This window comes from Trachemys scripta, chromosome 12, assembly GCF_013100865.1.
Source record: "Trachemys scripta elegans isolate TJP31775 chromosome 12, CAS_Tse_1.0, whole genome shotgun sequence".
In the NCBI taxonomy this organism is placed as follows: domain Eukaryota; kingdom Metazoa; phylum Chordata; order Testudines; family Emydidae; genus Trachemys; species Trachemys scripta.
The window spans coordinates 42,752,430-42,779,376 of record NC_048309.1 but is presented as its reverse complement, the minus strand read 5'-3'; the positions used below and the strand labels follow the sequence as shown (position 1 = coordinate 42,779,376).

Below are 26,947 nucleotides of genomic sequence, written 5' to 3'. Positions count from 1 at the left end.
GATGTCGGGGTCCCTCTCAGAGCCCAGGTAGTGATCCCCACCCTGGCACGAGGGGTGCAGGCTCCGGATCTCAATGCCGTGTCCGGTCTCCAGACGCTCTGTCCGCAAGTAACAGCCCAGGTCAGAGCGGACCACGAAGTCTCCGTGTTTCTTTCGGAAGATGCCGGTTCCGGGAGCGTCTTTCCGTGGGACGATCCTGGCCATCGAGCCTCAGACCCTGAGGGAGACAGCAAGGAGAGGATGGGGATGGGGGGGAGGATTATAGGACAATGGCCAGGCACTACCCCGACCGGCTGGACCCTGCGTGAGATGGCTCAGCACTGGTGAGATGCTCCTTTCCTGCTCTCCTGCCGTACGTCAGGGAGAATTTACAACCAGAAACTCGTGGATCTGCCAGGAAACACCAGAGGCCGTGCAGAGATAAAGACTCAGAAGCCCACCGGGGTTCAGAGACACGGTCGCTGCTCCACCAGGCGTCTCTAGCGTCACCTTCCCCGGGCCAGGAAGTGGTGGAGGCGGCTCAACAGATGTTGCAAGACCGGCAGGGCGGAAGAAAGGAATTGCGTAAACAGTGTCCTGGGGTGGGGCTTGGAGACTGGGGAGGGTGGGGTGTGAGAAAGGCAGCATTTGTAGGATACGGACCCCACGTAGGACTAACGAGAGGAGGACAAAGGGGAAGCAATTGTACCAGGGCCCCAAGCTCTGGGGGTCCCCAAATGATCTGTAAATGGGGCAAAATGGGGGAGGGTGGGACCCCAGCGAACATAGTGCACTATGGCCCCCAATTTCTCTCCAGGGGCCTGCAGTGTTGTCTAGTGGGTAGAGCTCTGGGCTGGCAATCAGGACACCTGGGTTCTAGCCCTGGCTCTGCTGCCAGGCAAGACCTTGGGTAAGTCACTTCCCCTGTGTGTGACTCAGTTCGTTCCCTGGCTGGTCTATGTAGACTGTAAGATCTTCGGGACAGGGCCTTTCTCTCACAATGTGTATGTATGGCACCTAGCACAGTGGGGCTGTGATCTTGTCTGGGGACTCCTGCAGTAGAAATAATTAACCGCTACCACTTTATTCTTCTCTCCAGGCCATGGAGATGAGGCCAAAATAGCTCCATCGCCGTAGACCCTGACCCTTCTCTTTCTCCCGCAACCCAGCTCATGATACCTCCCAACTCTTGGGCCAGAAAGCCCATGGAGATGTCCTCGGCCCTGTGCCCCGTCTCTTCCCTCCTGGTCCCCACTGGGGCTAGTCCCTCCAAAACAGACATTTTCCCCTGAAAACATTATGAAACAAGTGGTCTACAGGACCATCAACGGCCTTGAGGCCTGTGAAGAACCTGAGGGTCCGTGCGGCCTACAAGGGGCCCAAGAGACCCAAGACGTCCCTCAGGACAGTAGTAGGCCTGTTTGGATGATGAGGCCTGTACGCAGCCCTTCATGGCAGTGACTCCTAGGAGGCCTGTCTGCTCCCCACCAAGGCTTGACTAACCCATGATGACCATGATGCAGAAAGGCCTATGAAGGTGCCAAATGCCCAGAAGGATGGTGAGGACTCTACGGCTTGTGGGGAGGAGGGGTGGCTCTGAAGCACCCACAGTAGCTCTTCGGGAATCAGATTTCAGGGGTCTCTGAGGCCCACGACCACTCTCGGGCTCACGCAACCCGTTGCCCTGGTTCATTTCTCAGGGTTACTTGGTCTTGTTTTGTGCCTTACCAGGGTGGTCTGGTCACCTTAGTCCCATGGCGGGAGCTTCACTATTTGACCAGTTCTGCCCCACTACCCCTATCTCCCCTCTAGGGAGAACCCTGATGCATCGTGGGTCCCTTCTGCTTTCCTTTTGGCAGCTGCTGGGGTTGGGGAACTCAGAGCAACTTTCGATCTAGCCTTTATTCTCAGCCCAGGGGGAGTGACTCCGGCTTCCCCTCTGGGGCCACTGAGGCGTCCCTCCAGCCCTAGGCCAGGGGGCCCACCCCCATCTCCATGGGGCCATGGGGTTCCTCCTCCTCAGAGCGGCTCCATCCCCTTGCTGGCTCTGCCTCCCCCCATCTCGTGTCTGCCCCAGGCCCAGCACCCCAAGGCAAGGCTGGTCCCTAAGAAGGACCACCTCAGCTGCTATCTCACCACCAACTGCCTCAACGAAGAGCAGTAGATCCAGCTTCATAGCCTGGACCCCTTGCACTGGCTCAGCGAGCGCTACCTGGGCTATCAGATGGACTCCAAGGTCTACATCATCTGGGGCAACTCCTTCCGGGTGGTGGAGGATCTAAGCACGGACCAGGGCACCTCTGTCGGGCCGCTGCTCTGCTAGGCAGACCACTTCATACGCTACCACACCACACCTTCTATGTCTACTGTCTGGAGCAGGGTGTCATCCTGTCCACGAAGGACCTGAGCCAGCCCCACCAGTTCTCCCCCTACCCCATTCACCCCAAGCACCGCCAGGGCCTCTGCTGCCTCTGCGTGGACTCCCACAAGACGCTGGTCATGGTGGACGAGAAGTGGGGAGCCAATGTGAGGACCAACCCAAGCCTTACAAGGGGAATCTTCTCCACCCACCCCAACCTGCTCTGCTTCCTGCCCAGGGCTCCTGACCCTCATCAGGGGCATCTCCATCCACAGCTGCAACTGCATCAAGGCAATACATCTGACGTATCCATCACCCGGACTGAGAAGATGGCCTGCAAGGTGGGTTCCACCAAGCAGATGTCCAGCATTGGGCGCAGCTGGGATGTGGCCACCACCAGCTCTTTCGAGACAGTCACCATCACTGGGCTCATCACCCAGGCCCAGTTCTCCCTGTCGGCCCAGCCCAGACAAAGCAGGACTGGACTGAAGCCCTGGAGAATGATGAGACGCTGCAGGTGACTGTGAGACCCAAGCAGAGCTTCTTTGTATGGCAGTACCTCCTCAGCCTGGGCCAGGAGCCTGTCCTCTTGTGCCATGACCTCACCCAACCCTCCTCCCTCCCTCTGCCTTCATCCTCCTCAGCCTCTTGGAAACAAAGCCCGCAGACGATGCCGTGAACATCCCATGGGTGTCTGCCTAGCCAGAGCCTCTTGGGTTGAGTGTTGCATTGGCCTCCTAGAAATTTGTGGGATCAAATCAATCCCTCGAAATCCATGCTCACAGTTTCCCCGTGCCTTCCTCCCCGCCTGCCCACCCGGCTCATCCGGCTCTCCTGAGCGGCTCTCCCAAGATCAATGCAGATGATTTAATTAATTCTCGTCTTGGTCTTTTATGGTTACGGCTATGTGTGGCAGAATTCGATTTTTACACTTTTTTCAAATTTCGACAGATACGATCGATGTTTGTTTTTAAGCATTTTCTTCCATTTTGATCAATTTTAATTTTCACAGTTATGCAAAATTATGGCCTTTAACCTTTTTTTTTTTTTTAATCTATTCACATTTTCACAGTTGTGGGAAATTGAGTGGGATCAGACAATGGAGGAGGACAGACAATAATTATTTAATGACAGTGGACACTGAGATTCAAAAAGTTAAAGCTTTATAGCTAGTAAAACACAAATTGTCAACAGCACTTGGCCAAATATACGGTGTAAATGACCTTAAATCAAATTCTAATAATTACTCAAACAGCATTTTACTTACCTTACCTAGCTGTCAATTTTGATTATTATCGTGAAATCAACGTTTATCAACATTTAACAATAAAAATCAAATCCTCCTGCAGCCTGAATTCTGCTTTGGGATCGTTTTGGGGTGGAATCTGTGGCAGAAACGCAATGCATTTGTCAATCCTGAATAAAACATCGATTTTTTTCGGCGTTCACCAAGTTGTTGGCATTGAATTTCCTTGCTTTTCTCCTTTGTTTCACTTTGGGGGCTATAGAAGGGGGGAAATGGAGGAGAAAGAAGAACTGCAGCAGGGACCTACAAAGGGCCCTTGAGTTGGTATCTCTGTGAGCCAGGCGGGGAGCAGAGCGGGTTGAAACCAAATATATGGGAAATTTAGTGTGCCAGGCCCCAGGACCCACACAGACCCATAGAGGCCTCCAAGACTCTTCGGCACTGACAATCCCCATCTCTCTCCATGGCTCCTGGCAGTGGAGCAACTGAGCCAGGTACCGGCAGGAGGTATTTCTGGTGACCGCAGCCTTTCCCTGGCCCACAGCATCGGCAAGCGCTTGGGCTAGCAAAGAGAGAGAGAGGTTGAGACATGGTCCATCCCTGGTTGAGTCTGTTCAATGAGCCAAACCAGTGGCCATGGACTCCTCCCCTAGGTCTGGCTCTTTGTCTCTTCGTCCTGAGACCCAGCTCAGACCCTCCCATCCCAGCCGCCTGGCACCTTTTCCCCTTTGGTCCCCAGTTCAGTCCCCACATCCCGCCTGCTGGGCTTTCCCACTCCCAGACGTCGATCGTTCAGGCCTTGGGGAAATCTTGCTCCCTCTCTGGAAGCTGGGTCGGTTCCAAGCTGTTCTTTGCTGACCCCCAGACAGTGAGGGGACACCCCCCACTTCCTGTGCCAGGAGCCGCGTTAACCGGTGTGCACCCACCGGGCAGCAAGGCAATGTGCAGAGAGAAACTGAGGCACACACCTGCTTCACACAAATGGTACAGAAAATGGCCACTTCGTCCCACCCACCCCCACTGCCCTGAGTCTATAGATACCTGCTCCCTACACCACCCTCCACCCCAAGCCCTACTTACCTCCCCACTCTGGGCTCTCCTGATCCCTCCCCAGCTGCAGCAGCCCTTTGCTCTCCCCCCCCCCACAAGCTCCTGCCCCCCCTCCAATCCCATCAGCTCCCCACTGCTCCTGCAAGTCTTCTCGGGGTGGGCAGGACAGATGGTTACACAGCCCCCTCCCCTCTGCAGCCTTCTGGGGGTGATTGGCTGGCCTGTGCTCCATCTTTTCCCTGGGTGGGACCACTGCTCCCCTCCAATCCAATGAGGTGCTGCTAGCATCGGGGAAGAGACCTTCCTCACATATCGAGCTGGCACAGCCAGGTCCCACCCTTGCCAGGCAGAGGGGATCCCCAGAAGGATTTCCTGGGGGTTCGGCTCTAGGAGAGCAGCAGGCTCTGGGGTGAGGTTCTGCAGGGGTGGCCGACACCTCCAGGCCGCAGGCATCCTCCCCTGGAAGATCACCACCACAGGAAGTACCGTCTCAGAAGGCTGGACTGAGTGACAGCTTCCTCCTAGTCCCTGATTGGCCCAGATGCTCTATTTGAACCCAGGAGGCGTTCCAGAAAGTGGCTGTGCAAGGAGGCCAGCCAGAGACGGACCCATCTCTCGGTTCAGTCTGCTGACCCCAGCCCGGGCCCGGAAGGGTGACTCCAGTCCCGACCCCTAGCATCGATACTTGGGCTTTGCCACCAGCTTTTGCCCCTTATCCTGGTCCCCAGCTTAGGATATCGCTCTTAGACCCCAACCTAAGGTCTGGGCTCTCTCTGGCACCAGCCCTGACCGCCCAAACCCTGGGCATGACACAGAGGCAGTAGCAGGCCCACACAAAGTGAGGGTCTTTTGACGGGTGGCAGGGGCAATCTGGCGGGGGGCAGTGAAACTTGCTACTGCTCCTTGTGACCTTCCTCATCACTAAGGGCCGGGGAAGCTAGTAGATCTGGGGGGTCAATCACAATCCACTCTGGGAACAGAATTGGCCCAAAGTCGGGTCTCACTTCGGGCTTGTCTACCCAGAGCGGGAGTTTAATCCCCCACTTCTCCAATTAGTGCCCAATGCTCACGCCCATCCCATGGAATCCAGCTAATCTTGGCAAGTGACCCGCACCCACATGGTGCAGAGGGAGGCAGACCTCCCCCAGGTTCCTGCCAAGCTCCGCTGAGGGAAAATTGCTTCCCCGCCCCGCATACGGCGACCAGCGAGAGTCCAGGCCTATGAGCAAGAACCAGCCAGACGAGCACCTGAAAGAGAGGATTCTGGGAGCCACCTCAGACCCCTACCCTCCCTGTCCAATGGCCCCTCTCCAGAAGTGGCCATCCCTGGGGCTTCCAAGGAAGGTGATTCAAAAATAATTTCGCAGCATACACTGGGTGGGAAATCCCTTCCTGACCCCTACCACTGGCCGGCTGGAACCCTGAAGCATGACCATTAGGAACAGAGGACGGCTGCCTCCCCGCCATACAATCGCGCTCATGCATTTGCCCAGCTCAGCCTTAAATCTACTTGATTATTTGCCCCCACACCTCCTATTGGAGGCCATTCCAGCACCTCACCCCTCTGGTGGTGAGAACCCTCCTCCTACTTTCCAGCTGGAGTTGGTTAATGGCCCATTTCCAGCCATTTGTTCTCATGCCAACATTGTCCTTTAGCTTCAATAGCTCTTCACCCTCCCTGGTATTTAGCCCGCCCCCGGCCTGATGTATTTATAGACAGCAGACAGATCCCCTCTCGGCCGGCTCTTTGCTAGACTAAACAAGCCCAGCTCTTTCACTCCCATCTCATCAGCCCGACTTTCCGTTCCCCTGGTAGTCCCTTCTCGGCGCCTGCTCCCTCCTTCTGCAACGGCTGGGGCTCAGAATTGCACCCCGGATTCCAACCAAGCTCTGGCCTTGTCCAGGGATGTCCACACAGCCCCCCCATCTCTCCTGGAAGCCCCCCAGGATGTCTCCAGCGGCCGCTTGGTGAGGCAAGCCTCTACAGCAAAGTGGCACTGGAGCCTAGCTGCTGAGATAAAGACCGGGTAGGTCCGGTTCTCCTCGGCGCCGTGATACTATAGGTCACCAGTTTACTCAGGCAGGTTTGCAAAGGATGAGTCTTAAATCTGGTTTGGTTGAGGCCCACGGCAGTGGAATTTTTCAGTCCAGTCCGCTTTTAATGTCAGTGTCACAATGGGGCCATCAGCACCTACTGGCTATGGGGGGCCGGGGGAATGGGCGGGGGGAAGCAGCAGAAGAAGTGGGGCCCAGGGACAGCCCCTAAGGCCCATGAGTTCAGGCCATCTCATGATGCACCCCAGCAAGGTGTAGAAAAGCTCAGAGCTCATGTGCTTGCTCTCGACCACCTGCATGTAGGTGGGTGAATAGGCCACAGGTCCTTTCTCGTCTCATGGCGCCAGCTCCCATCTGGCCCCAGGATGTGGGACTGGCTGGCTCAGGGGGTGGGGAATGGGACATGGGGCCTTTCCCTTCTAGGGGCCGCCAGCTCCCATCTGGCCCCAGGATGGAGGACCGGCTGGCTCAAAGGGCGGGGAATGGGACACAGGACCTTTCCCCTCCAGGGGACACCAGCTCTGATCCAGCCCTTTTAAGGGGCATAAGGATACCAAGGTTGAGCTATAGGTCCAAGTCGTTTCCAGCCGCTTCTTAAAGGCACAGGTGCATTCATGGTGCAAATAAAGTCCCCTCATTGGGCAATAGTTCCGTTGCCCTCTCCCCAATCGCCGTATCCCTGCACCCCAGGGGAGAGACTATTTGTAAAGCCCAAGGGTGGGGCTGTGGTAGAGGCACATGTAGGCATCGCAGAGCAGGCGTCGGGCACAGGGGGGCAGGGACTTGGGGTCCAGCACCTGGAGCTCCTCTGGGCTCATCTCCAGGTAGTCGGCCACCTCCGGGCAAGGTGTGACCCGCGGGATGTTGAAGCCATTCTGGCCACCTGGGAAGGAAGGAGGGGGAAGGAAGGGGTTAAAAAGGAGAGACGGAAAGAGAGAAGGCGGAAAAGGAGAGAGAAAGAATTAATAAAATAGTGAAGGGGGGGAGGGAAGGTATNGGGGGGGGGCCTTGTTGATCCCCTGCCAAGTTCAGGGTCTCAAAGTGGGGGGACAATGTCCCTCTGGCCCCCATCTCTGGCACCTATGCTATCTACCCATGCATCTATCCACTCCCATACACACTGTTCAATCCATCTCCCATTCCTCCATCCTACACACCCATCTGTCCATCCTTCTACACATCCTTTCATCCATCTATCCATCCATCCCCATATACCCCTCTCCATTCCTGTACATATCCTTCCATCCATCTCCATACACACGCCTCCATCCATTCATGTATGCATCAATCCATCTACCCATCCATCCCCCCACACACCCATCCATCTCCATACGCACTCCTTCATCCATCCCCCCCATCCCTATACACACCTCTCCATTCATCTCTCTCCATAGAGAAACCAGGGGCCTGCCGGAATCGCCCTGCCAATAAGGAGAATAACATCAGTGATTGATATTACCCAGTCCGGCCTGTCCTGCTGAGAACTCACATTGCATCTGGGACAGGTATTCTCTGCTGCTGAAAGCCCAGCTCTTTCTGCCAATCAGAACCAGCCTGGAAATGGATGGGCAGAAAGAAAAATCTAGAGCTGGGCAAAATGAGGTACCTGTGAAAAAGGCACTTTATACAAAATTGAAATTTTCCACAGAAAAAAATTGATTTTGCCATGAATTTTTAATTTTCCATCAGGAAAATTAAAATGAAATATTTAATCTTGCGTCCATTCCACCCAAATCAGAATATTTCATTTTTTTAAAATGATCTGAAACATTTAGTTTGGGATCAGTTCAACAATATGTTAAACTGATTTTTTCTACCTGTGCATTGGTTTATGGGAGTTGTAGTTCAGGTCTCAATTCTCTCTTAAGGACTTGGCTCCCTGGAGGGCTATATTTCCCATAATGCAACTCAGATTTGCTTCTGATTGAGCTGTTTGGAGCATCATGGGAATCATGAGACTCAGTGCATTGTGGGAAATGTAGTCCAGCTCCCAGAAGGCAGGGATGTGCACAAGGGGGTTAAGCAGGGGCACCCCCCCACACACATAATTGTCGGAGGCACAGAGCTCTTCCAGGCCACAGTGGCAGGGAGAGTAAGATCCTCCCAGCCCCAGGGCTGCGGGGAGGGCAGCGAGCTCCTGCCGGAGCCAGGGCGCAATACAGATCGTGCCCCCGCAAAAGGGGTCAAAGTTAAATTTCTGTACATGCCCCTGTCAGAAGGCAATGCACTGATAAGGAACTGCAGCTTAATGTTGAACTTGCTCGAAATGAAGCATTTTGGGTAAACTCAGCAAACCAAAATCTTAGAATCATAGAAAAGTCGAGCTGGAAGGGATCTTGAGAGGTCATCTAGTCTAACCCTCTGCACTGAGGCTGGACCAAATAAACCTAGACAGTCCCTGACAGGTATATGTCCAACCTGGACTTGAACACCTCCAGTGACTGGGATTCCACAACCTCCCTAGTTAACCTGTTCCAGAGCTTAACTACCCTTAGAGTTGGAAAGTTTTTCATAAGGTACAACCTTAATCTTCCTTGCTGCAGATTAAGCCCATTACTTCTTGTTCCGTCTTCAGTAGACACGGAGAACATTTGATCATTGTCCCCTTTATAACAGCCCTTAACATATCTGAAGACAGTTATCACATCCCACCTTCAGCTTCATCTTTTCTAGCCCAACATGTCCAGTTCTTTCAGCCTTTCCTCCCCAGGTCAGCTGTTCTAAACCTCGGATCATTTGTTTGCTGTTTCTCTCCTCTGGACTCTCTCCAGTTTGTTCACATGGAAGGAAACGTCTCAATCTGTTCACATCTCAGCATGTTTCATTTTGACTGAAAATGTTGCAATGAAACATTTTGACATTTCTGAGTCAAACCTGCTTTTGGAATTTCCATTCTGGCAGAAATGTTGACGTCTCAACTTTTCTTCGAAAACAAAGATTGAAATGTTGCCATTTCCTGCGGGACGGGAACACTGACTCTCCCTCCTTTCCAGTGAGATCCTGCCCCTATGGACGTCAACAGCGAAGCTCCCATTCACGTCTATGGGGCCTGGATTTCACCCAGGGCCCTGTCTGTTGGGTAGCCTTGGAGTTGAGGTCACCTGAAGACCCTCCAGGGAAGGCGAACAATAGAGATGCTCATAAAATGTGGGCGTGGGGCATTTCTCCATTTTCAACATTTTCCCTGAAACATGTTGTTAAAAATCAAAGCCTAAACATTTCTGGTCATGGTGCATCATGGGAGGTGTATTTCAGGTGCCTCATGCCCCTATTCCTTCTTGTGGGAACACAGGACTGGAAGGCTCCTACTGGGTCATGGAATCCAGTTCCTCCTGTCTCTGGCAGCCCTGTCATATCATCCTATCCATAAACTTATCAAGCTCTGTCTGTATCCTTGTTAGGTTGTTCCCCTCCCCCGCAACTGCTCCCATTGGAGGTTGTTCCAGAACCTTCCCCCTCTTATGGTTAGATACCTTCTCCTAATCTCCAGCCTCCATTGATCCCTGCCACATTTATCCCCATTTGATTTGTCCTTTAGTTTCAACAGCTCGTCTCCCTCCCTGGTGTTCCCCCCGCTCCTGATGTATCTGTAGAACAATCAGACCCCGCCCAGCCTGTGTTTTAGGCTAACCTAGCCCAGGTGTTTTACTCCACTCTCATCAGACTGACTCTCCATTTCCCTGATTGTCCCACCAGCCATTCTCGGCACCTGGTCCAGCCAGGATCCCTCTTTCTGGGACAGGGCTGCCCAGAACTCTGCACCGGATTCCAGCTGAGCTCTGCCCGGTGCCTTCTACGTTGGCATTAAAATGTCCCTCTCTCTACTGGAGACACCTGGGCTGCTCCATCCCAGAACCGTATTGGCCTTTCTCCCGGACGCATCCCGTTTGTGGCCCATGGTCATCCTGTAATCCACTGACACACCCAAGTCTCCCTCCTCCTCTGTCGCTTCCAGCTGATGAGTCCCCAGCTCAGAGCAGGAATTTTCTTCTTACTTGTCCCTATGTGCATGGGCCCATGTTAAATTTCATCCCGTTTCCACCAGCGCCTTGCAGGAGGGCACTAACGCTGGCGATACCTCTCCAGAGATGTCCTAGATGTTGGGCTCCCTGGCTGGGCTGCATCTCCCATGATGCACCAGGAGCTCCCCTCTTGGGGCAGTGCAGCATGGGAGGGGCACGGCCGTGGTGGTTTCCATCAGCTCCTTGCCCTGAAGCAGCTTGCTGCTGGCTGGCGGCTCTGGGTGGGGGGATATTTACCTGGAACACCGATTTCTTGGCATGGGGTTTGCTGGCCCACAGCGTGGTGGTGGGGTCATTATTAGGGTTGCCAGCCCTTCTGGAGCCTCCTGGAGTCTCCAGGAATTAAAGATTAATCCTGAATTAAAGATTATGTCAGAAGATGAAACCTCCGGAAATATGTCCAACCAAAATTGGCAACCCTAGTGGTAATGCCAGCACTGTTCTCTGCGTGTGCCGTCCCTCACCACCTCCTGCAGCCTGTCGGTGGTGGTGTTCGCTCCGGTCCAACCCCACCCAGCCTCGCTGCACTTGGAGCCTGGGCTGACGTGATGGTCGGCCTCCGGCAGGGGGGTGGGCTCCACCCACTCGGTCAGCTCTGCGCCATGCCACAGCTGCCATGGGTGCGAGAGAGAGAATGGACCTGGATCAATGCAGGGGTCGGAGCTGGTGTGAGGCAGCACCACCCGGCCGGAGCATGGATGTGAGTCCATTAAGGATAACTAGGTAGATGGAGGCCCTGCATGCCTGCACAGGTCACATCCAATATGTCTAAGCCCCCCAGTTCTTGCCCTCTTGTTCAGGAAACCCACTAACACATTGCATGTTCTCTCTATCCCCTCTCCCATGTTGGACACATCCCCATGCATCTTCCAAGACCTCCCTCTGCCCCCATTTTAAAGCACAGATCAGCTCCTTTGGAAGAAGTCCCTACAAGGCCTGGTGAGAGGCTTTGGTTTCTGTTGGATAGAGCTGGAGGAATGAGGTTGCCACAAGGGGACTGGGGAAGGCTGGCACTAGGGGAAGGGGGAAGGAATCCGAGGATCCAGGGTCAGGGAAAGAAGTGGATGGCAGCAGGTAACCTGTTACTATTGTTAAAGCCGAGTGGATTGTCTGAGCCGGTTTCCTTTGGGATTTTCTACTGTTCAGGCTTTCAGCTTCCGCAGCAGAAATCTTCTGCAGTAAAAACCATTCTTGTCTGAGCTCCAACTCCTTCTGCACACTGCGTCCAACATGCAGAAATACTCGGCAGCGTCTTCAGGTCTAAGGTTAGTCATGTGCAAATACAACAGGTTGTTGGGACTGTGCCCGGAGATGGTGAATTGGCCTTTCACTGAAGCAGCATAATTTTTTGTACCTCCAGCCCAATGACTAATGGTTGAGAGCCACTCCGGTCCCTTTCCAGGTGTGTTTCTGTACCAGGTCGTCCCATAATCACCAAAACTGAATCCAGAGGTTTTGCAGGAGATCCAGAGAGAGTCCTTGAGCATTTTAACTTCTCCACCAGATGCCACAAATTCTAATTGTGGCTGGATCCCTGGATAGTAAAAGAGAGACATGGAGACTTCTCTAATAATACGTGGGCGTCTCTCATGTCTGCAGGAATGAAATTATATGTGAGAACCACTAGAAAGGATGCAATATCAAGCCATAATAGCATCCCTCTGATTCTGAGGAGGGCTCTCATGGGAATTTGCTGTTAATTGCACAGACACAGGGGGATGCAGATTGTCTGGATCTTCTCTCCAAGAGCTGTAGCGGCAGGAGAATCTCAGCTTTAAACAGGAAATTCAGTGATGCATTTTGCACACATCCTGTTTTAGAAGAGTCAGGTGAACTCCAGCCCAGAATAAGCTGCATTTTAAATCCCATGGTGTTGCTTGACTGAGGGCAAATAATAACAACATTCATTGAGTTAACAACAGGTGGGCTCATCTTCACATGGGGTGACTACTTTGCCTTATGTTGAATCCTGTGACCATTCCCTTTTTTTTGGTCTGTTCAACATGTAACCTGCTTGGGACAAGGACTATCTCTTACTATGAATCACACTGTGATCCTTTTACATTTGGTAGTGCTTTAGCCCAAAAGTTTATCAACAAAATGATGAGGGGTCTGGAACGGCTGCCATATGAGGTGAGATTAATAAGACTGGAACATTTCAGCTTGGAAAAGAGACGACTGAGGGGGAATATGATAGCGGTCTATAAAATCATGACTGGTGTGGAGAAAGTAAAGAAGGAAGTGTTATTTACTCCTTCTTCTAACACAAGGACTAGGTGTAACCGGGCCTTAGTGGGTCACAACTGAGGATGCCAAATACAGGCCGAACTGCTGAGAAATAGGGCAAACACAACCCAAAACTGGTGGTTATTCTTTTATTAGATTTACCAAACCAACCATAAAAGTAAACTCCTGTTTCACCGCACTGTCTAACAAGAAAACATAAAGGCAGTTTCCTCAGGCACCCCGGTTCTTATATCACCACCAAAACCACTGGATTCAGAGATGAGTGGTTCTTTACAACCAGTCTCATCAAATAATAGCTTCTTCTGATCCAAAACGACCAGCCACACACCCAGGTCAATATATAACTTAGAGCTTACCCCAAAATCATGCTGATGCCAATACTTTAGTATCTAAAATCTAAAGGTTTACTTATAAAAAGAAAGAAAGAAAGAAAAGTGAGAGTTACAGTTGGTTAAATGGAATCAATCACATATAATATTGGCAAACTTTTTGGTTCAGGCTTGTAGCAGTGATGGAATAAACTGCTGGCTCAAATCAAGTCTCTGGAGTACACTCACAGCTTGGATGGGTCATTAAGTCCTTTGTTCAGAGCTTCAGTTTGTAGCAAAGTTCCTCCAGAGGTAAGAAGCAGGATTGAAGACAAAATGGAGGTGTTTCCAGGGCCTTTTATAGCTTTTGCAATGTGGAGGGCATCCCATTGTTCTTACTGTGGAAAATTACAGCAACAAGATGGAGTTTGGCATCACATGGGCAAGTCACATGTTCATGCCCAATTTCCCTCAGTCATTGCAGGAAGCCATTATCTACACTCCAGACAGCACGTTTACATGACAGTCCACTCAGTGTAGGTGGGCGTCTCCCATAGAACATTGTTAACCAAGTGTTTCTTGATGAACCACTTAACTTGAATAGTCCCTCCAAGATGAGCTGGGCACTACCTTGTGGGCATTACCCCAGGAGCCAACATTTGAAATCCAGGTATAGAGCCAATACTTATAACTTCAAATACAAAAATGATCCATGCATACAGATAGCATAATCATAACCCGCAAATCATGACCTTTTCATAGACATCTCACTTGACAACCTTTGTAAAAGATTTGGTGCAAATGTAGAACGGTGGTTGCAACAATGATCTATATGGTCATATTTTAATCAGATAGCGTCACACTAGGGGTCACCAAATAAAATTAAGATGAGGTCCTGAGACATAAGTCCTTGTATCGTGAGAAAGGAGGGAGACCTAATTCTGGCAAAACCAGAAAATAAATGGGTTCTGGAAATCCATCAGCAGATACAGTACCTCCTTTGAGGATGGATACATGGTTCAGTTGTGGGAGGTGATCCAAAACAGGAAGAGGCATTAGAAAAACTAAAAAACTGGGATGGTGGCCTGGAGTGAAAGAGGATTTAAACCTGCATATTCATAGCTGTTTAACATGTGCTAAGCAAGACCCTGCTAGAAGAAAAAGACATGGAGACAGGAGTAGCGCCAGGGTTTTTGCTGCCCTGGGTGGCAACGCCCCTCCTCTGAGCATTCGGCGGGGGGGGTGTCCTTCCACTCCGGGTCTTCGGGGCACTTCGGCGGCGGGTCCCGGAGCGAGTGAAGGACCTGCCGCTGAATTTCCGCCGAAGACCCGGAGCGGAAGGACCCCCCCCATTGAATTTCCGCCGAGGGTGGCAAAATGCCACCCCCCAAATCCTGCCCCCCTATGAGACCGCCTAGGGTCGCCTAGTGGAAGCGCCAGCCCCATGTGGAGAGTTATTGCATCAAGCGTTAGAAGGCCCCTTCCAACGTTTACAGGTTGCTTTTGTAGGACCCTTGCGTACTACTCCTTGGGGAAGCAGATCGTTGTTGGTAATTGTGGATAGTTTTAGCAAATGGGTAGAAAATAAAAATAGAGAAAGAAAACAGTGCTGCAGCTGCAAAAATGTTAATAGCTGAAATTTTTCCAAGATGGGGGCTGCCACACAGCACTGATTCTGACAATGGGCCGGGACAATGCCTTTATCGGACAGGGATACCGAAGTATGGGGACCTGGGCCGGGATTCCCCTACTGTCACACGTCCCCTACCACCCTCAAGCTGGGGGAGAGGTGGAAAGGACGAATAAAGCTCTTAAAATTGAACTGTCTAAAGTGTGTAATGAGCTGGGAACAGATTGGGACGTGGCCCTTCCCTGGGTTCTAATGAGGATCCGAGGCCGCCCAAACCGCATGACAGGATTTAGTGCCTATGAAATACTCTTTGGGAGACCTAAGCCTGGCTGGGAAAACTTGCTGTAGCCCCCAGACTGGGAAACAATTACAGCACTGGCAACCGCCACCTGGGTGAACAGCTGTAAATATTGGCTGGGCACCGTTCAAGGAGCAGCTGCAGCACAGCAAAACGTGACTCAGGCATTTGATGAAAGCAGCGATATCAAACAATGGCAATTTGGAAGCCACGTTATGATTACGATTGAACCAGCTCCAAATTAAAAATTTCCCAAAGGAGAGTGGTCAGGTCCTGGGCCAATCTGAGATTAATTCGGGCCCTCTCTGTACTTGGTTGAAACAGAGGAACAGCCTCGGTGGAAAGATGCCATGCAATTAAAGGGCTACGAGGGTTACACTGCATATTACTGGTTCGGTGCTTTTTTACAGAAAACCACACTGGATAAGTGGTTAAGGGAAGCACAATAGAAACCTTCCAAATCAATAATGGAACTTTAATCTCCAAACTCCATCCGCACCCCGCTTGTTACTGTGTATTGCTGGGAGTCAATTAAAAAGATTTGAGGTGTCCAGACCTTACCCCATCAGACAACTGAGTGCAAAAGGACAAATTACTTGGGGTATTGGTAATCTGATCACCGTCTGGTGGAATGATAAAGACACTTCCGTGTGGAAGCTGGACCAAGTAGGGAAACAGCCTTTGTGAATGGTGGGACCAGGAATTTCATGGATTAATACCACACCTATCGTCCCCTTGGGAACAAGATTCCTGTTCCTGAACCCCCTAAACAGGGGCGGCTCCAGGCACCAGCGCAGTAAGCACGTGCCTGGGGCAGCAAGCCATAGGGGGCTCTGCATTTTAATTTAATTTTAAATGAAGCTCCTTAAACATTTTAAAAATCTTATTTACCTTACATACAATAGTTTAGTTATATAGTATAGACTTATAGAAAGAGACCTTCTAAAAACGTTCACATGTATTAATGTAAATCTTAAATCAGAGGGACTAAATGAAGTCTCAGCTCAGCACTTCCGAAAGGTTGCCGACCCCTGGGCTAAGGCCTTTGGCTAAGCAGCAGGGGCAGTTATAAGCCGGGAAGCGAATGGTCACATCCTCCCATCCCAAACCAGCCCCACTGAAATAAGGTGGGATGGGCTGTTAGGAAGACAATCCTGTCCTGATAGTGCCCATCCCCACCAGATAAACAGATCTTACGATGGTTACAGAGAACTTAGTTTGATAGCATCCGGTCTGGCAAGAATTCACTTATCAGTGGTTGTGGTTGTGAAACCCTCGTTTCTATATGTTTTATCTTTATGGCCCCCGCTTTTCTATTGTTAATCTGTCTGGTTCTGTAATTGTTTCTGTCTGCTGTATAATTAATTTTGCTATGTGTAAGTTAATTAGGGTAGTGGGATATAACTGGTTAGAGAATTATGTTACAATATGTTAGGATTGGTTAGTTAAATTTCAGTAAAATAATTGGTTAAGGTATAGCTGAGAATATTACTATACACACTGGGCTCAAAGAGGAAGAGGGGGAAGGGAAATTGGAATCATGTTGGCTAAGGGGTGAGGAACGGGAACAGGGAATAGGGAACGGGGAACAGGGACACAGGCAAAGCTCTATGGCATCACTGGGAAGGGGGACGTGGGGTAAACGCTCTGCGGTGTCAGAGCTAGGAACAGAACACTGGGGAACAGTCTCGGATAAGCCCGACTGATGTGAAGGGCTTTGGAATATGTTTGCTTGGAAACTAACCCCAGTAAACATTGCAGTGTCTGCGCTTTGGACTTCTGGTCTTTTGCTGCTTGCTGTGTGCGTGACAAGAACCAGGGAAGTGGGAGGGTGAAGGGAAAACCCTCTAACACTTAGCAATTCAGTATTGCCCTTTAGGGTGCACTGGGGTCACATTCTGAAGCTTTCTCCACAGCCACAAGGGCTAGAAACTTACTTTTCCTTTAAGAATGAAGGCTGAAATTATCACAGATCCACTTGACTCCAGGAGCTGGGACTTTAAGGAAAACACTAATTATCATGAGACTCATGACAACATCATGAGAGTTGGCAATGCTGCTTGTATGAGCCAGGCTGAGTTGGGCCTCTTGTTCCCCGGGTCAATGTAGACCAGTGGTTCTCAACCTGTGGTCTGCAGAGGCCTGGGGCTCCACAAACTATGTCGACAGGAGTCCATGGAAGACTTAGACTGAAAACTGACTGAACAGAATTCCACTGTATATACAGACAAAGGGTCCACAAATGAAAAAAGGTTGAGAACCACTGATATAGCCCAGTGGTTCTCGACCAGGGGTAAGTGTACCCCTAGGGGTATGCAGAGGTCTTCCAGGGGGTACATCATCTAGAGATTTGCCTCATTGTACAACAGGCTACATAAAAAGCACTAGCAAAGTCACTAGAAACTAAAATTTCATACAGACCGTGACTTGTTTGTACTGCTCTACGTACGGACTGCACAACAGGCTGCATGAAAAGCAAAAGGAAGCCACTTTTCAGTAGTCGTGGGCTGGGACATTTTTGTATTTTGATGTCTGATTTTGTAAGCAAGTAGCTTTAAAGTGAGGTGTAACTTGGGGGGACGAAAGACAAATCAAACTCCCGAAAGGGGGACAGTCGTCGGGGACGGTTGAGAAGGTTGGGAAGGCACAAGCCTCAGGACAATCCGGGTGCAGGTGTGTCCCAGCCCCAGAGAGGCCATCTGGTCAGGGCCGGCTCCAGGCACCAGTGCAAGAAGCCGGTGCTTGGGGCGGCCAATGCAGAGGGGCGGCATGTCTGTTTCTTCGGCGGCAGGTCCCTCAGCCCCTCTCGGAGGGAAGGACCTGCTGCCGAATTGCCGCCGAAGAATCAAGCGGCAGCGGTAGAGCTGCCACCGATCACGGCTTTTTTTTCCTGCTGCTTGGGGTGGCAAAAACGCTGGAGCCGGCCCTGCATCCGGTTACGGGCTCCCTGCAGACTGCGGGGAAGGGGAATTGCATTCCGGGAAGCCAGGGAAGAACAGGGCATGTGGGTGACGCCCAGAGAGGAAGGTCAGGGGAAGGGGACGGGAATGCCCAGCTCTGCCTGATAATCTCGTTCCTTTATGAGCTTGTCATGTTGCGGAGGATCCTCCACAGAAATCCCCAGCTTCATCCACCCCAGCGGGAGACGCCCAGGCAGGGACAATGACTGCAAACACAACTCCTAGCAGTGAGTATCTTCCTCATGACCAGCCAGCCTAGGGCTGGGCTAGCAGGGGCTGTGGGTGAGGATTGAGGGGCACCGGCAGAGGAGGGTGGGAGGGGTGAGCCCAGGGCTGGTATTGAGGGGGCTGCGGGTCAGATTGAGGGAATTTAGGGGCATTGTTTTCTTTTCAGTTTTATTCGTGGACCCCTTACTGGGCTCGGAGTTATTCATCAGGATAACTATTGATATTTCCTCCCCTCTTTATCTCCACGCAGGGCGGCCCTTCCCTTCGTCCTTACGGGGTGAGACGGTGGAGACGTGCTGAAGTCAGATATACCAACGATGGTAATTAGGATCCTGTGTGAGGCAGGATCCTCCCAGGGCAGGACGCTGGGCTTTCCCCTCCTCGCTCCCTCAGGACAAGGCCACCCGCTGGAGATAGCGCTGCAGGGCACACCTAGGAGATATCTCTGCAGACACCTCCCAGGGCTGCCCAATTCCTGTCCCAGGCAGTAGCGTAGCTAGGGGGGGAGCGGGTCCGGAGCTGGGTTTTGCATGCGGCCGCCGGCTGGCTCTCGGCTCCACAACGCCGCCCCCATCCCCAGCCTGACTCGCTCCCGGGCGGCAGGCGGCGGCGGCTGGTTTCCCGGCTCCCCGGCGAGGAGGAAGAGGCTCCCTCCCGCCTGCAGCTGCCGGCTCGCTAAGCCGAGCCCCGGCAGAGGGGAAGGGGCAGCAGGGGAGGGGGAGGCTGAGGAGCAGCAGACTCGTGGAGGCAGCTCGCCGCCGCTGCAGGTTGTTCAGAGTCTCACCCTGCAGCGTCTGCACGGTCACCCCCCACTTGCCCTGCTCCTCCTCGCCCTGCAGCCCTGCAGCCCTGCGCCACCTGCTCCCTGGCTCACACCTGCAGCGTCTGCACAGTCACCCCCCGCCTGCCTGCCTGCCCTGCTCCTCCTCGCCCTGCAGCCCCTGCACCGCCTGCTCCCCCGCTCACCCTGCAGCCTCTGCACGGTCACCCCCTCCCTGCCCTGCTCCTCCTCGCCCTGCAGCCCCTGCGCCACCTGCTCCCCCGCTCACCCTGCAGCCTCTGCACGGTCACCCCCCGCCTGCCTGCCCTGCTCCTCCTCGCCCTGCAGCCCCTGCGCCGCCTGCTCCCCCGCTCACCCTGCAGCCTCTGCACGGTCACCCCCCGCCTGCCTGCCCTGCTCCTCCTCGCCCTGCAGCCCCTGCGCCGCCTGCTCCCCCGCTCACCCTGCAGCCTCTGCACGGTCACCCCCCGCCTGCCTGCCCTGCTCCTCCTCGCCCTGCAGCCCCTGCGCCGCCTGCTCCCCCGCTCACCCTGCAGCCTCTGCACGGTCACCCCCCGCCTGCCTGCCCTGCTCCTCCTCGCCCTGCAGCCCCTGCGCCGCCTGCTCCCCCGCTCACCCTGCAGCCTCTGCACGGTCACCCCCCGCCTGCCTGCCCTGCTCCTCCTCGCCCTGCAGCCCCTGCGCCGCCTGCTCCCCCGCTCACCCTGCAGCCTCTGCACGGTCACCCCCCGCCTGCCTGCCCTGCTCCTCCTCGCCCTGCAGCCCCTGCGCCGCCTGCTCCCCCGCTCACCCTGCAGCCTCTGCACGGTCACCCCCCGCCTGCCTGCCCTGCTCCTCCTCGCCCTGCAGCCCCTGCGCCGCCTGCTCCCCCGCTCACCCTGCAGCCTCTGCACGGTCACCCCCCGCCTGCCTGCCCTGCTCCTCCTCGCCCTGCAGCCCCTGCGCCGCCTGCTCCCCCGCTCACCCTGCAGCCTCTGCACGGTCACCCCCCGCCTGCCTGCCCTGCTCCTCCTCGCCCTGCAGCCCCTGCGCCGCCTGCTCCCCCGCTCACCCTGCAGCCTCTGCACGGTCACCCCCCGCCTGCCTGCCCTGCTCCTCCTCGCCCTGCAGCCCCTGCGCCGCCTGCTCCCCCGCTCACCCTGCAGCCTCTGCACGGTCACCCCCCGCCTGCCTGCCCTGCTCCTCCTCGCCCTGCAGCCCCTGCGCCGCCTGCTCCCCCGCTCACCCTGCAGCCTCTGCACGGTCACCCCCCGCCTGCCTGCCCTGCTCCTCCTCGCCCTGCAGCCCCTGCGCCGCCTGCTCCCCCGCTCACCCTGCAGCCTCTGCACGGTCACCCCCCGCCTGCCTGCCCTGCTCCTCCTCGCCCTGCAGCCCCTGCGCCGCCTGCTCCCCCGCTCACCCTGCAGCCTCTGCACGGTCACCCCCCGCCTGCCTGCCCTGCTCCTCCTCGCCCTGCAGCCCCTGCGCCGCCTGCTCCCCCGCTCACCCTGCAGCCTCTGCACGGTCACCCCCCGCCTGCCTGCCCTGCTCCTCCTCGCCCTGCAGCCCCTGCGCCGCCTGCTCCCCCGCTCACCCTGCAGCCTCTGCACGGTCACCCCCCGCCTGCCTGCCCTGCTCCTCCTCGCCCTGCAGCCCCTGCGCCGCCTGCTCCCCCGCTCACCCTGCAGCCTCTGCACGGTCACCCCCCGCCTGCCTGCCCTGCTCCTCCTCGCCCTGCAGCCCCTGCGCCGCCTGCTCCCCCGCTCACCCTGCAGCCTCTGCACGGTCACCCCCCGCCTGCCTGCCCTGCTCCTCCTCGCCCTGCAGCCCCTGCGCCGCCTGCTCCCCCGCTCACCCTGCAGCCTCTGCACGGTCACCCCCCGCCTGCCTGCCCTGCTCCTCCTCGCCCTGCAGCCCCTGCGCCGCCTGCTCCCCCGCTCACCCTGCAGCCTCTGCACGGTCACCCCCCGCCTGCCTGCCCTGCTCCTCCTCGCCCTGCAGCCCCTGCGCCGCCTGCTCCCCCGCTCACCCTGCAGCCTCTGCACGGTCACCCCCCGCCTGCCTGCCCTGCTCCTCCTCGCCCTGCAGCCCCTGCGCCGCCTGCTCCCCCGCTCACCCTGCAGCCTCTGCACGGTCACCCCCCGCCTGCCTGCCCTGCTCCTCCTCGCCCTGCAGCCCCTGCGCCGCCTGCTCCCCCGCTCACCCTGCAGCCTCTGCACGGTCACCCCCCGCCTGCCTGCCCTGCTCCTCCTCGCCCTGCAGCCCCTGCGCCGCCTGCTCCCCCGCTCACCCTGCAGCCTCTGCACGGTCACCCCCCGCCTGCCTGCCCTGCTCCTCCTCGCCCTGCAGCCCCTGCGCCGCCTGCTCCCCCGCTCACCCTGCAGCCTCTGCACGGTCACCCCCCGCCTGCCTGCCCTGCTCCTCCTCGCCCTGCAGCCCCTGCGCCGCCTGCTCCCCCGCTCACCCTGCAGCCTCTGCACGGTCACCCCCCGCCTGCCTGCCCTGCTCCTCCTCGCCCTGCAGCCCCTGCGCCGCCTGCTCCCCCGCTCACCCTGCAGCCTCTGCACGGTCACCCCCCGCCTGCCTGCCCTGCTCCTCCTCGCCCTGCAGCCCCTGCGCCGCCTGCTCCCCCGCTCACCCTGCAGCCTCTGCACGGTCACCCCCCGCCTGCCTGCCCTGCTCCTCCTCGCCCTGCAGCCCCTGCGCCGCCTGCTCCCCCGCTCACCCTGCAGCCTCTGCACGGTCACCCCCCGCCTGCCTGCCCTGCTCCTCCTCGCCCTGCAGCCCCTGCGCCGCCTGCTCCCCCGCTCACCCTGCAGCCTCTGCACGGTCACCCCCCGCCTGCCTGCCCTGCTCCTCCTCGCCCTGCAGCCCCTGCGCCGCCTGCTCCCCCGCTCACCCTGCAGCCTCTGCACGGTCACCCCCCGCCTGCCTGCCCTGCTCCTCCTCGCCCTGCAGCCCCTGCGCCGCCTGCTCCCCCGCTCACCCTGCAGCCTCTGCACGGTCACCCCCCGCCTGCCTGCCCTGCTCCTCCTCGCCCTGCAGCCCCTGCGCCGCCTGCTCCCCCGCTCACCCTGCAGCCTCTGCACGGTCACCCCCCGCCTGCCTGCCCTGCTCCTCCTCGCCCTGCAGCCCCTGCGCCGCCTGCTCCCCCGCTCACCCTGCAGCCTCTGCACGGTCACCCCCCGCCTGCCTGCCCTGCTCCTCCTCGCCCTGCAGCCCCTGCGCCGCCTGCTCCCCCGCTCACCCTGCAGCCTCTGCACGGTCACCCCCCGCCTGCCTGCCCTGCTCCTCCTCGCCCTGCAGCCCCTGCGCCGCCTGCTCCCCCGCTCACCCTGCAGCCTCTGCACGGTCACCCCCCGCCTGCCTGCCCTGCTCCTCCTCGCCCTGCAGCCCCTGCGCCGCCTGCTCCCCCGCTCACCCTGCAGCCTCTGCACGGTCACCCCCCGCCTGCCTGCCCTGCTCCTCCTCGCCCTGCAGCCCCTGCGCCGCCTGCTCCCCCGCTCACCCTGCAGCCTCTGCACGGTCACCCCCCGCCTGCCTGCCCTGCTCCTCCTCGCCCTGCAGCCCCTGCGCCGCCTGCTCCCCCGCTCACCCTGCAGCCTCTGCACGGTCACCCCCCGCCTGCCTGCCCTGCTCCTCCTCGCCCTGCAGCCCCTGCGCCGCCTGCTCCCCCGCTCACCCTGCAGCCTCTGCACGGTCACCCCCCGCCTGCCTGCCCTGCTCCTCCTCGCCCTGCAGCCCCTGCGCCGCCTGCTCCCCCGCTCACCCTGCAGCCTCTGCACGGTCACCCCCCGCCTGCCTGCCCTGCTCCTCCTCGCCCTGCAGCCCCTGCGCCGCCTGCTCCCCCGCTCACCCTGCAGCCTCTGCACGGTCACCCCCCGCCTGCCTGCCCTGCTCCTCCTCGCCCTGCAGCCCCTGCGCCGCCTGCTCCCCCGCTCACCCTGCAGCCTCTGCACGGTCACCCCCCGCCTGCCTGCCCTGCTCCTCCTCGCCCTGCAGCCCCTGCGCCGCCTGCTCCCCCGCTCACCCTGCAGCCTCTGCACGGTCACCCCCCGCCTGCCTGCCCTGCTCCTCCTCGCCCTGCAGCCCCTGCGCCGCCTGCTCCCCCGCTCACCCTGCAGCCTCTGCACGGTCACCCCCCGCCTGCCTGCCCTGCTCCTCCTCGCCCTGCAGCCCCTGCGCCGCCTGCTCCCCCGCTCACCCTGCAGCCTCTGCACGGTCACCCCCCGCCTGCCTGCCCTGCTCCTCCTCGCCCTGCAGCCCCTGCGCCGCCTGCTCCCCCGCTCACCCTGCAGCCTCTGCACGGTCACCCCCCGCCTGCCTGCCCTGCTCCTCCTCGCCCTGCAGCCCCTGCGCCGCCTGCTCCCCCGCTCACCCTGCAGCCTCTGCACGGTCACCCCCCGCCTGCCTGCCCTGCTCCTCCTCGCCCTGCAGCCCCTGCGCCGCCTGCTCCCCCGCTCACCCTGCAGCCTCTGCACGGTCACCCCCCGCCTGCCTGCCCTGCTCCTCCTCGCCCTGCAGCCCCTGCGCCGCCTGCTCCCCCGCTCACCCTGCAGCCTCTGCACGGTCACCCCCCGCCTGCCTGCCCTGCTCCTCCTCGCCCTGCAGCCCCTGCGCCGCCTGCTCCCCCGCTCACCCTGCAGCCTCTGCACGGTCACCCCCCGCCTGCCTGCCCTGCTCCTCCTCGCCCTGCAGCCCCTGCGCCGCCTGCTCCCCCGCTCACCCTGCAGCCTCTGCACGGTCACCCCCCGCCTGCCTGCCCTGCTCCTCCTCGCCCTGCAGCCCCTGCGCCGCCTGCTCCCCCGCTCACCCTGCAGCCTCTGCACGGTCACCCCCCGCCTGCCTGCCCTGCTCCTCCTCGCCCTGCAGCCCCTGCGCCGCCTGCTCCCCCGCTCACCCTGCAGCCTCTGCACGGTCACCCCCCGCCTGCCTGCCCTGCTCCTCCTCGCCCTGCAGCCCCTGCGCCGCCTGCTCCCCCGCTCACCCTGCAGCCTCTGCACGGTCACCCCCCGCCTGCCTGCCCTGCTCCTCCTCGCCCTGCAGCCCCTGCGCCGCCTGCTCCCCCGCTCACCCTGCAGCCTCTGCACGGTCACCCCCCGCCTGCCTGCCCTGCTCCTCCTCGCCCTGCAGCCCCTGCGCCGCCTGCTCCCCCGCTCACCCTGCAGCCTCTGCACGGTCACCCCCCGCCTGCCTGCCCTGCTCCTCCTCGCCCTGCAGCCCCTGCGCCGCCTGCTCCCCCGCTCACCCTGCAGCCTCTGCACGGTCACCCCCCGCCTGCCTGCCCTGCTCCTCCTCGCCCTGCAGCCCCTGCGCCGCCTGCTCCCCCGCTCACCCTGCAGCCTCTGCACGGTCACCCCCCGCCTGCCTGCCCTGCTCCTCCTCGCCCTGCAGCCCCTGCGCCGCCTGCTCCCCCGCTCACCCTGCAGCCTCTGCACGGTCACCCCCCGCCTGCCTGCCCTGCTCCTCCTCGCCCTGCAGCCCCTGCGCCGCCTGCTCCCCCGCTCACCCTGCAGCCTCTGCACGGTCACCCCCCGCCTGCCTGCCCTGCTCCTCCTCGCCCTGCAGCCCCTGCGCCGCCTGCTCCCCCGCTCACCCTGCAGCCTCTGCACGGTCACCCCCCGCCTGCCTGCCCTGCTCCTCCTCGCCCTGCAGCCCCTGCGCCGCCTGCTCCCCCGCTCACCCTGCAGCCTCTGCACGGTCACCCCCCGCCTGCCTGCCCTGCTCCTCCTCGCCCTGCAGCCCCTGCGCCGCCTGCTCCCCCGCTCACCCTGCAGCCTCTGCACGGTCACCCCCCGCCTGCCTGCCCTGCTCCTCCTCGCCCTGCAGCCCCTGCGCCGCCTGCTCCCCCGCTCACCCTGCAGCCTCTGCACGGTCACCCCCCGCCTGCCTGCCCTGCTCCTCCTCGCCCTGCAGCCCCTGCGCCGCCTGCTCCCCCGCTCACCCTGCAGCCTCTGCACGGTCACCCCCCGCCTGCCTGCCCTGCTCCTCCTCGCCCTGCAGCCCCTGCGCCGCCTGCTCCCCCGCTCACCCTGCAGCCTCTGCACGGTCACCCCCCGCCTGCCTGCCCTGCTCCTCCTCGCCCTGCAGCCCCTGCGCCGCCTGCTCCCCCGCTCACCCTGCAGCCTCTGCACGGTCACCCCCCGCCTGCCTGCCCTGCTCCTCCTCGCCCTGCAGCCCCTGCGCCGCCTGCTCCCCCGCTCACCCTGCAGCCTCTGCACGGTCACCCCCCGCCTGCCTGCCCTGCTCCTCCTCGCCCTGCAGCCCCTGCGCCGCCTGCTCCCCCGCTCACCCTGCAGCCTCTGCACGGTCACCCCCCGCCTGCCTGCCCTGCTCCTCCTCGCCCTGCAGCCCCTGCGCCGCCTGCTCCCCCGCTCACCCTGCAGCCTCTGCACGGTCACCCCCCGCCTGCCTGCCCTGCTCCTCCTCGCCCTGCAGCCCCTGCGCCGCCTGCTCCCCCGCTCACCCTGCAGCCTCTGCACGGTCACCCCCCGCCTGCCTGCCCTGCTCCTCCTCGCCCTGCAGCCCCTGCGCCGCCTGCTCCCCCGCTCACCCTGCAGCCTCTGCACGGTCACCCCCCGCCTGCCTGCCCTGCTCCTCCTCGCCCTGCAGCCCCTGCGCCGCCTGCTCCCCCGCTCACCCTGCAGCCTCTGCACGGTCACCCCCCGCCTGCCTGCCCTGCTCCTCCTCGCCCTGCAGCCCCTGCGCCGCCTGCTCCCCCGCTCACCCTGCAGCCTCTGCACGGTCACCCCCCGCCTGCCTGCCCTGCTCCTCCTCGCCCTGCAGCCCCTGCGCCGCCTGCTCCCCCGCTCACCCTGCAGCCTCTGCACGGTCACCCCCCGCCTGCCTGCCCTGCTCCTCCTCGCCCTGCAGCCCCTGCGCCGCCTGCTCCCCCGCTCACCCTGCAGCCTCTGCACGGTCACCCCCCGCCTGCCTGCCCTGCTCCTCCTCGCCCTGCAGCCCCTGCGCCGCCTGCTCCCCCGCTCACCCTGCAGCCTCTGCACGGTCACCCCCCGCCTGCCTGCCCTGCTCCTCCTCGCCCTGCAGCCCCTGCGCCGCCTGCTCCCCCGCTCACCCTGCAGCCTCTGCACGGTCACCCCCCGCCTGCCTGCCCTGCTCCTCCTCGCCCTGCAGCCCCTGCGCCGCCTGCTCCCCCGCTCACCCTGCAGCCTCTGCACGGTCACCCCCCGCCTGCCTGCCCTGCTCCTCCTCGCCCTGCAGCCCCTGCGCCGCCTGCTCCCCCGCTCACCCTGCAGCCTCTGCACGGTCACCCCCCGCCTGCCTGCCCTGCTCCTCCTCGCCCTGCAGCCCCTGCGCCGCCTGCTCCCCCGCTCACCCTGCAGCCTCTGCACGGTCACCCCCCGCCTGCCTGCCCTGCTCCTCCTCGCCCTGCAGCCCCTGCGCCGCCTGCTCCCCCGCTCACCCTGCAGCCTCTGCACGGTCACCCCCCGCCTGCCTGCCCTGCTCCTCCTCGCCCTGCAGCCCCTGCGCCGCCTGCTCCCCCGCTCACCCTGCAGCCTCTGCACGGTCACCCCCCGCCTGCCTGCCCTGCTCCTCCTCGCCCTGCAGCCCCTGCGCCGCCTGCTCCCCCGCTCACCCTGCAGCCTCTGCACGGTCACCCCCCGCCTGCCTGCCCTGCTCCTCCTCGCCCTGCAGCCCCTGCGCCGCCTGCTCCCCCGCTCACCCTGCAGCCTCTGCACGGTCACCCCCCGCCTGCCTGCCCTGCTCCTCCTCGCCCTGCAGCCCCTGCGCCGCCTGCTCCCCCGCTCACCCTGCAGCCTCTGCACGGTCACCCCCCGCCTGCC

The 26,947-nt window shown here is 59.1% G+C and overlaps 1 protein-coding gene across 3 annotated transcripts in view; it reads left to right on the top strand.

The window, feature by feature from the left end:
* Positions 1–7,693: 7,693 nt before the first annotated feature.
* The window catches only part of LOC117885702, a 32,475-nt gene continuing 13,221 nt past the window's right edge, over positions 7,694–26,947 (top strand). For 2 of the 3 annotated variants that reach the window (XR_004647818.1, XR_004647817.1), the window contains exons 1-2: positions 18,051–18,381; positions 18,633–18,702. Coding sequence is in view for 1 of the 3 variants with exons in the window: in XM_034787110.1 (XP_034643001.1) it covers positions 18,700–18,702 (3 nt within the window). In the remaining 2 variants the exon portion in view is untranslated. Of the gene's footprint in view, positions 8,195–18,050; positions 18,382–18,632; positions 18,703–26,947 lie in introns of those variants that run through there. The other variant, XM_034787110.1, reaches the window with a different exon arrangement.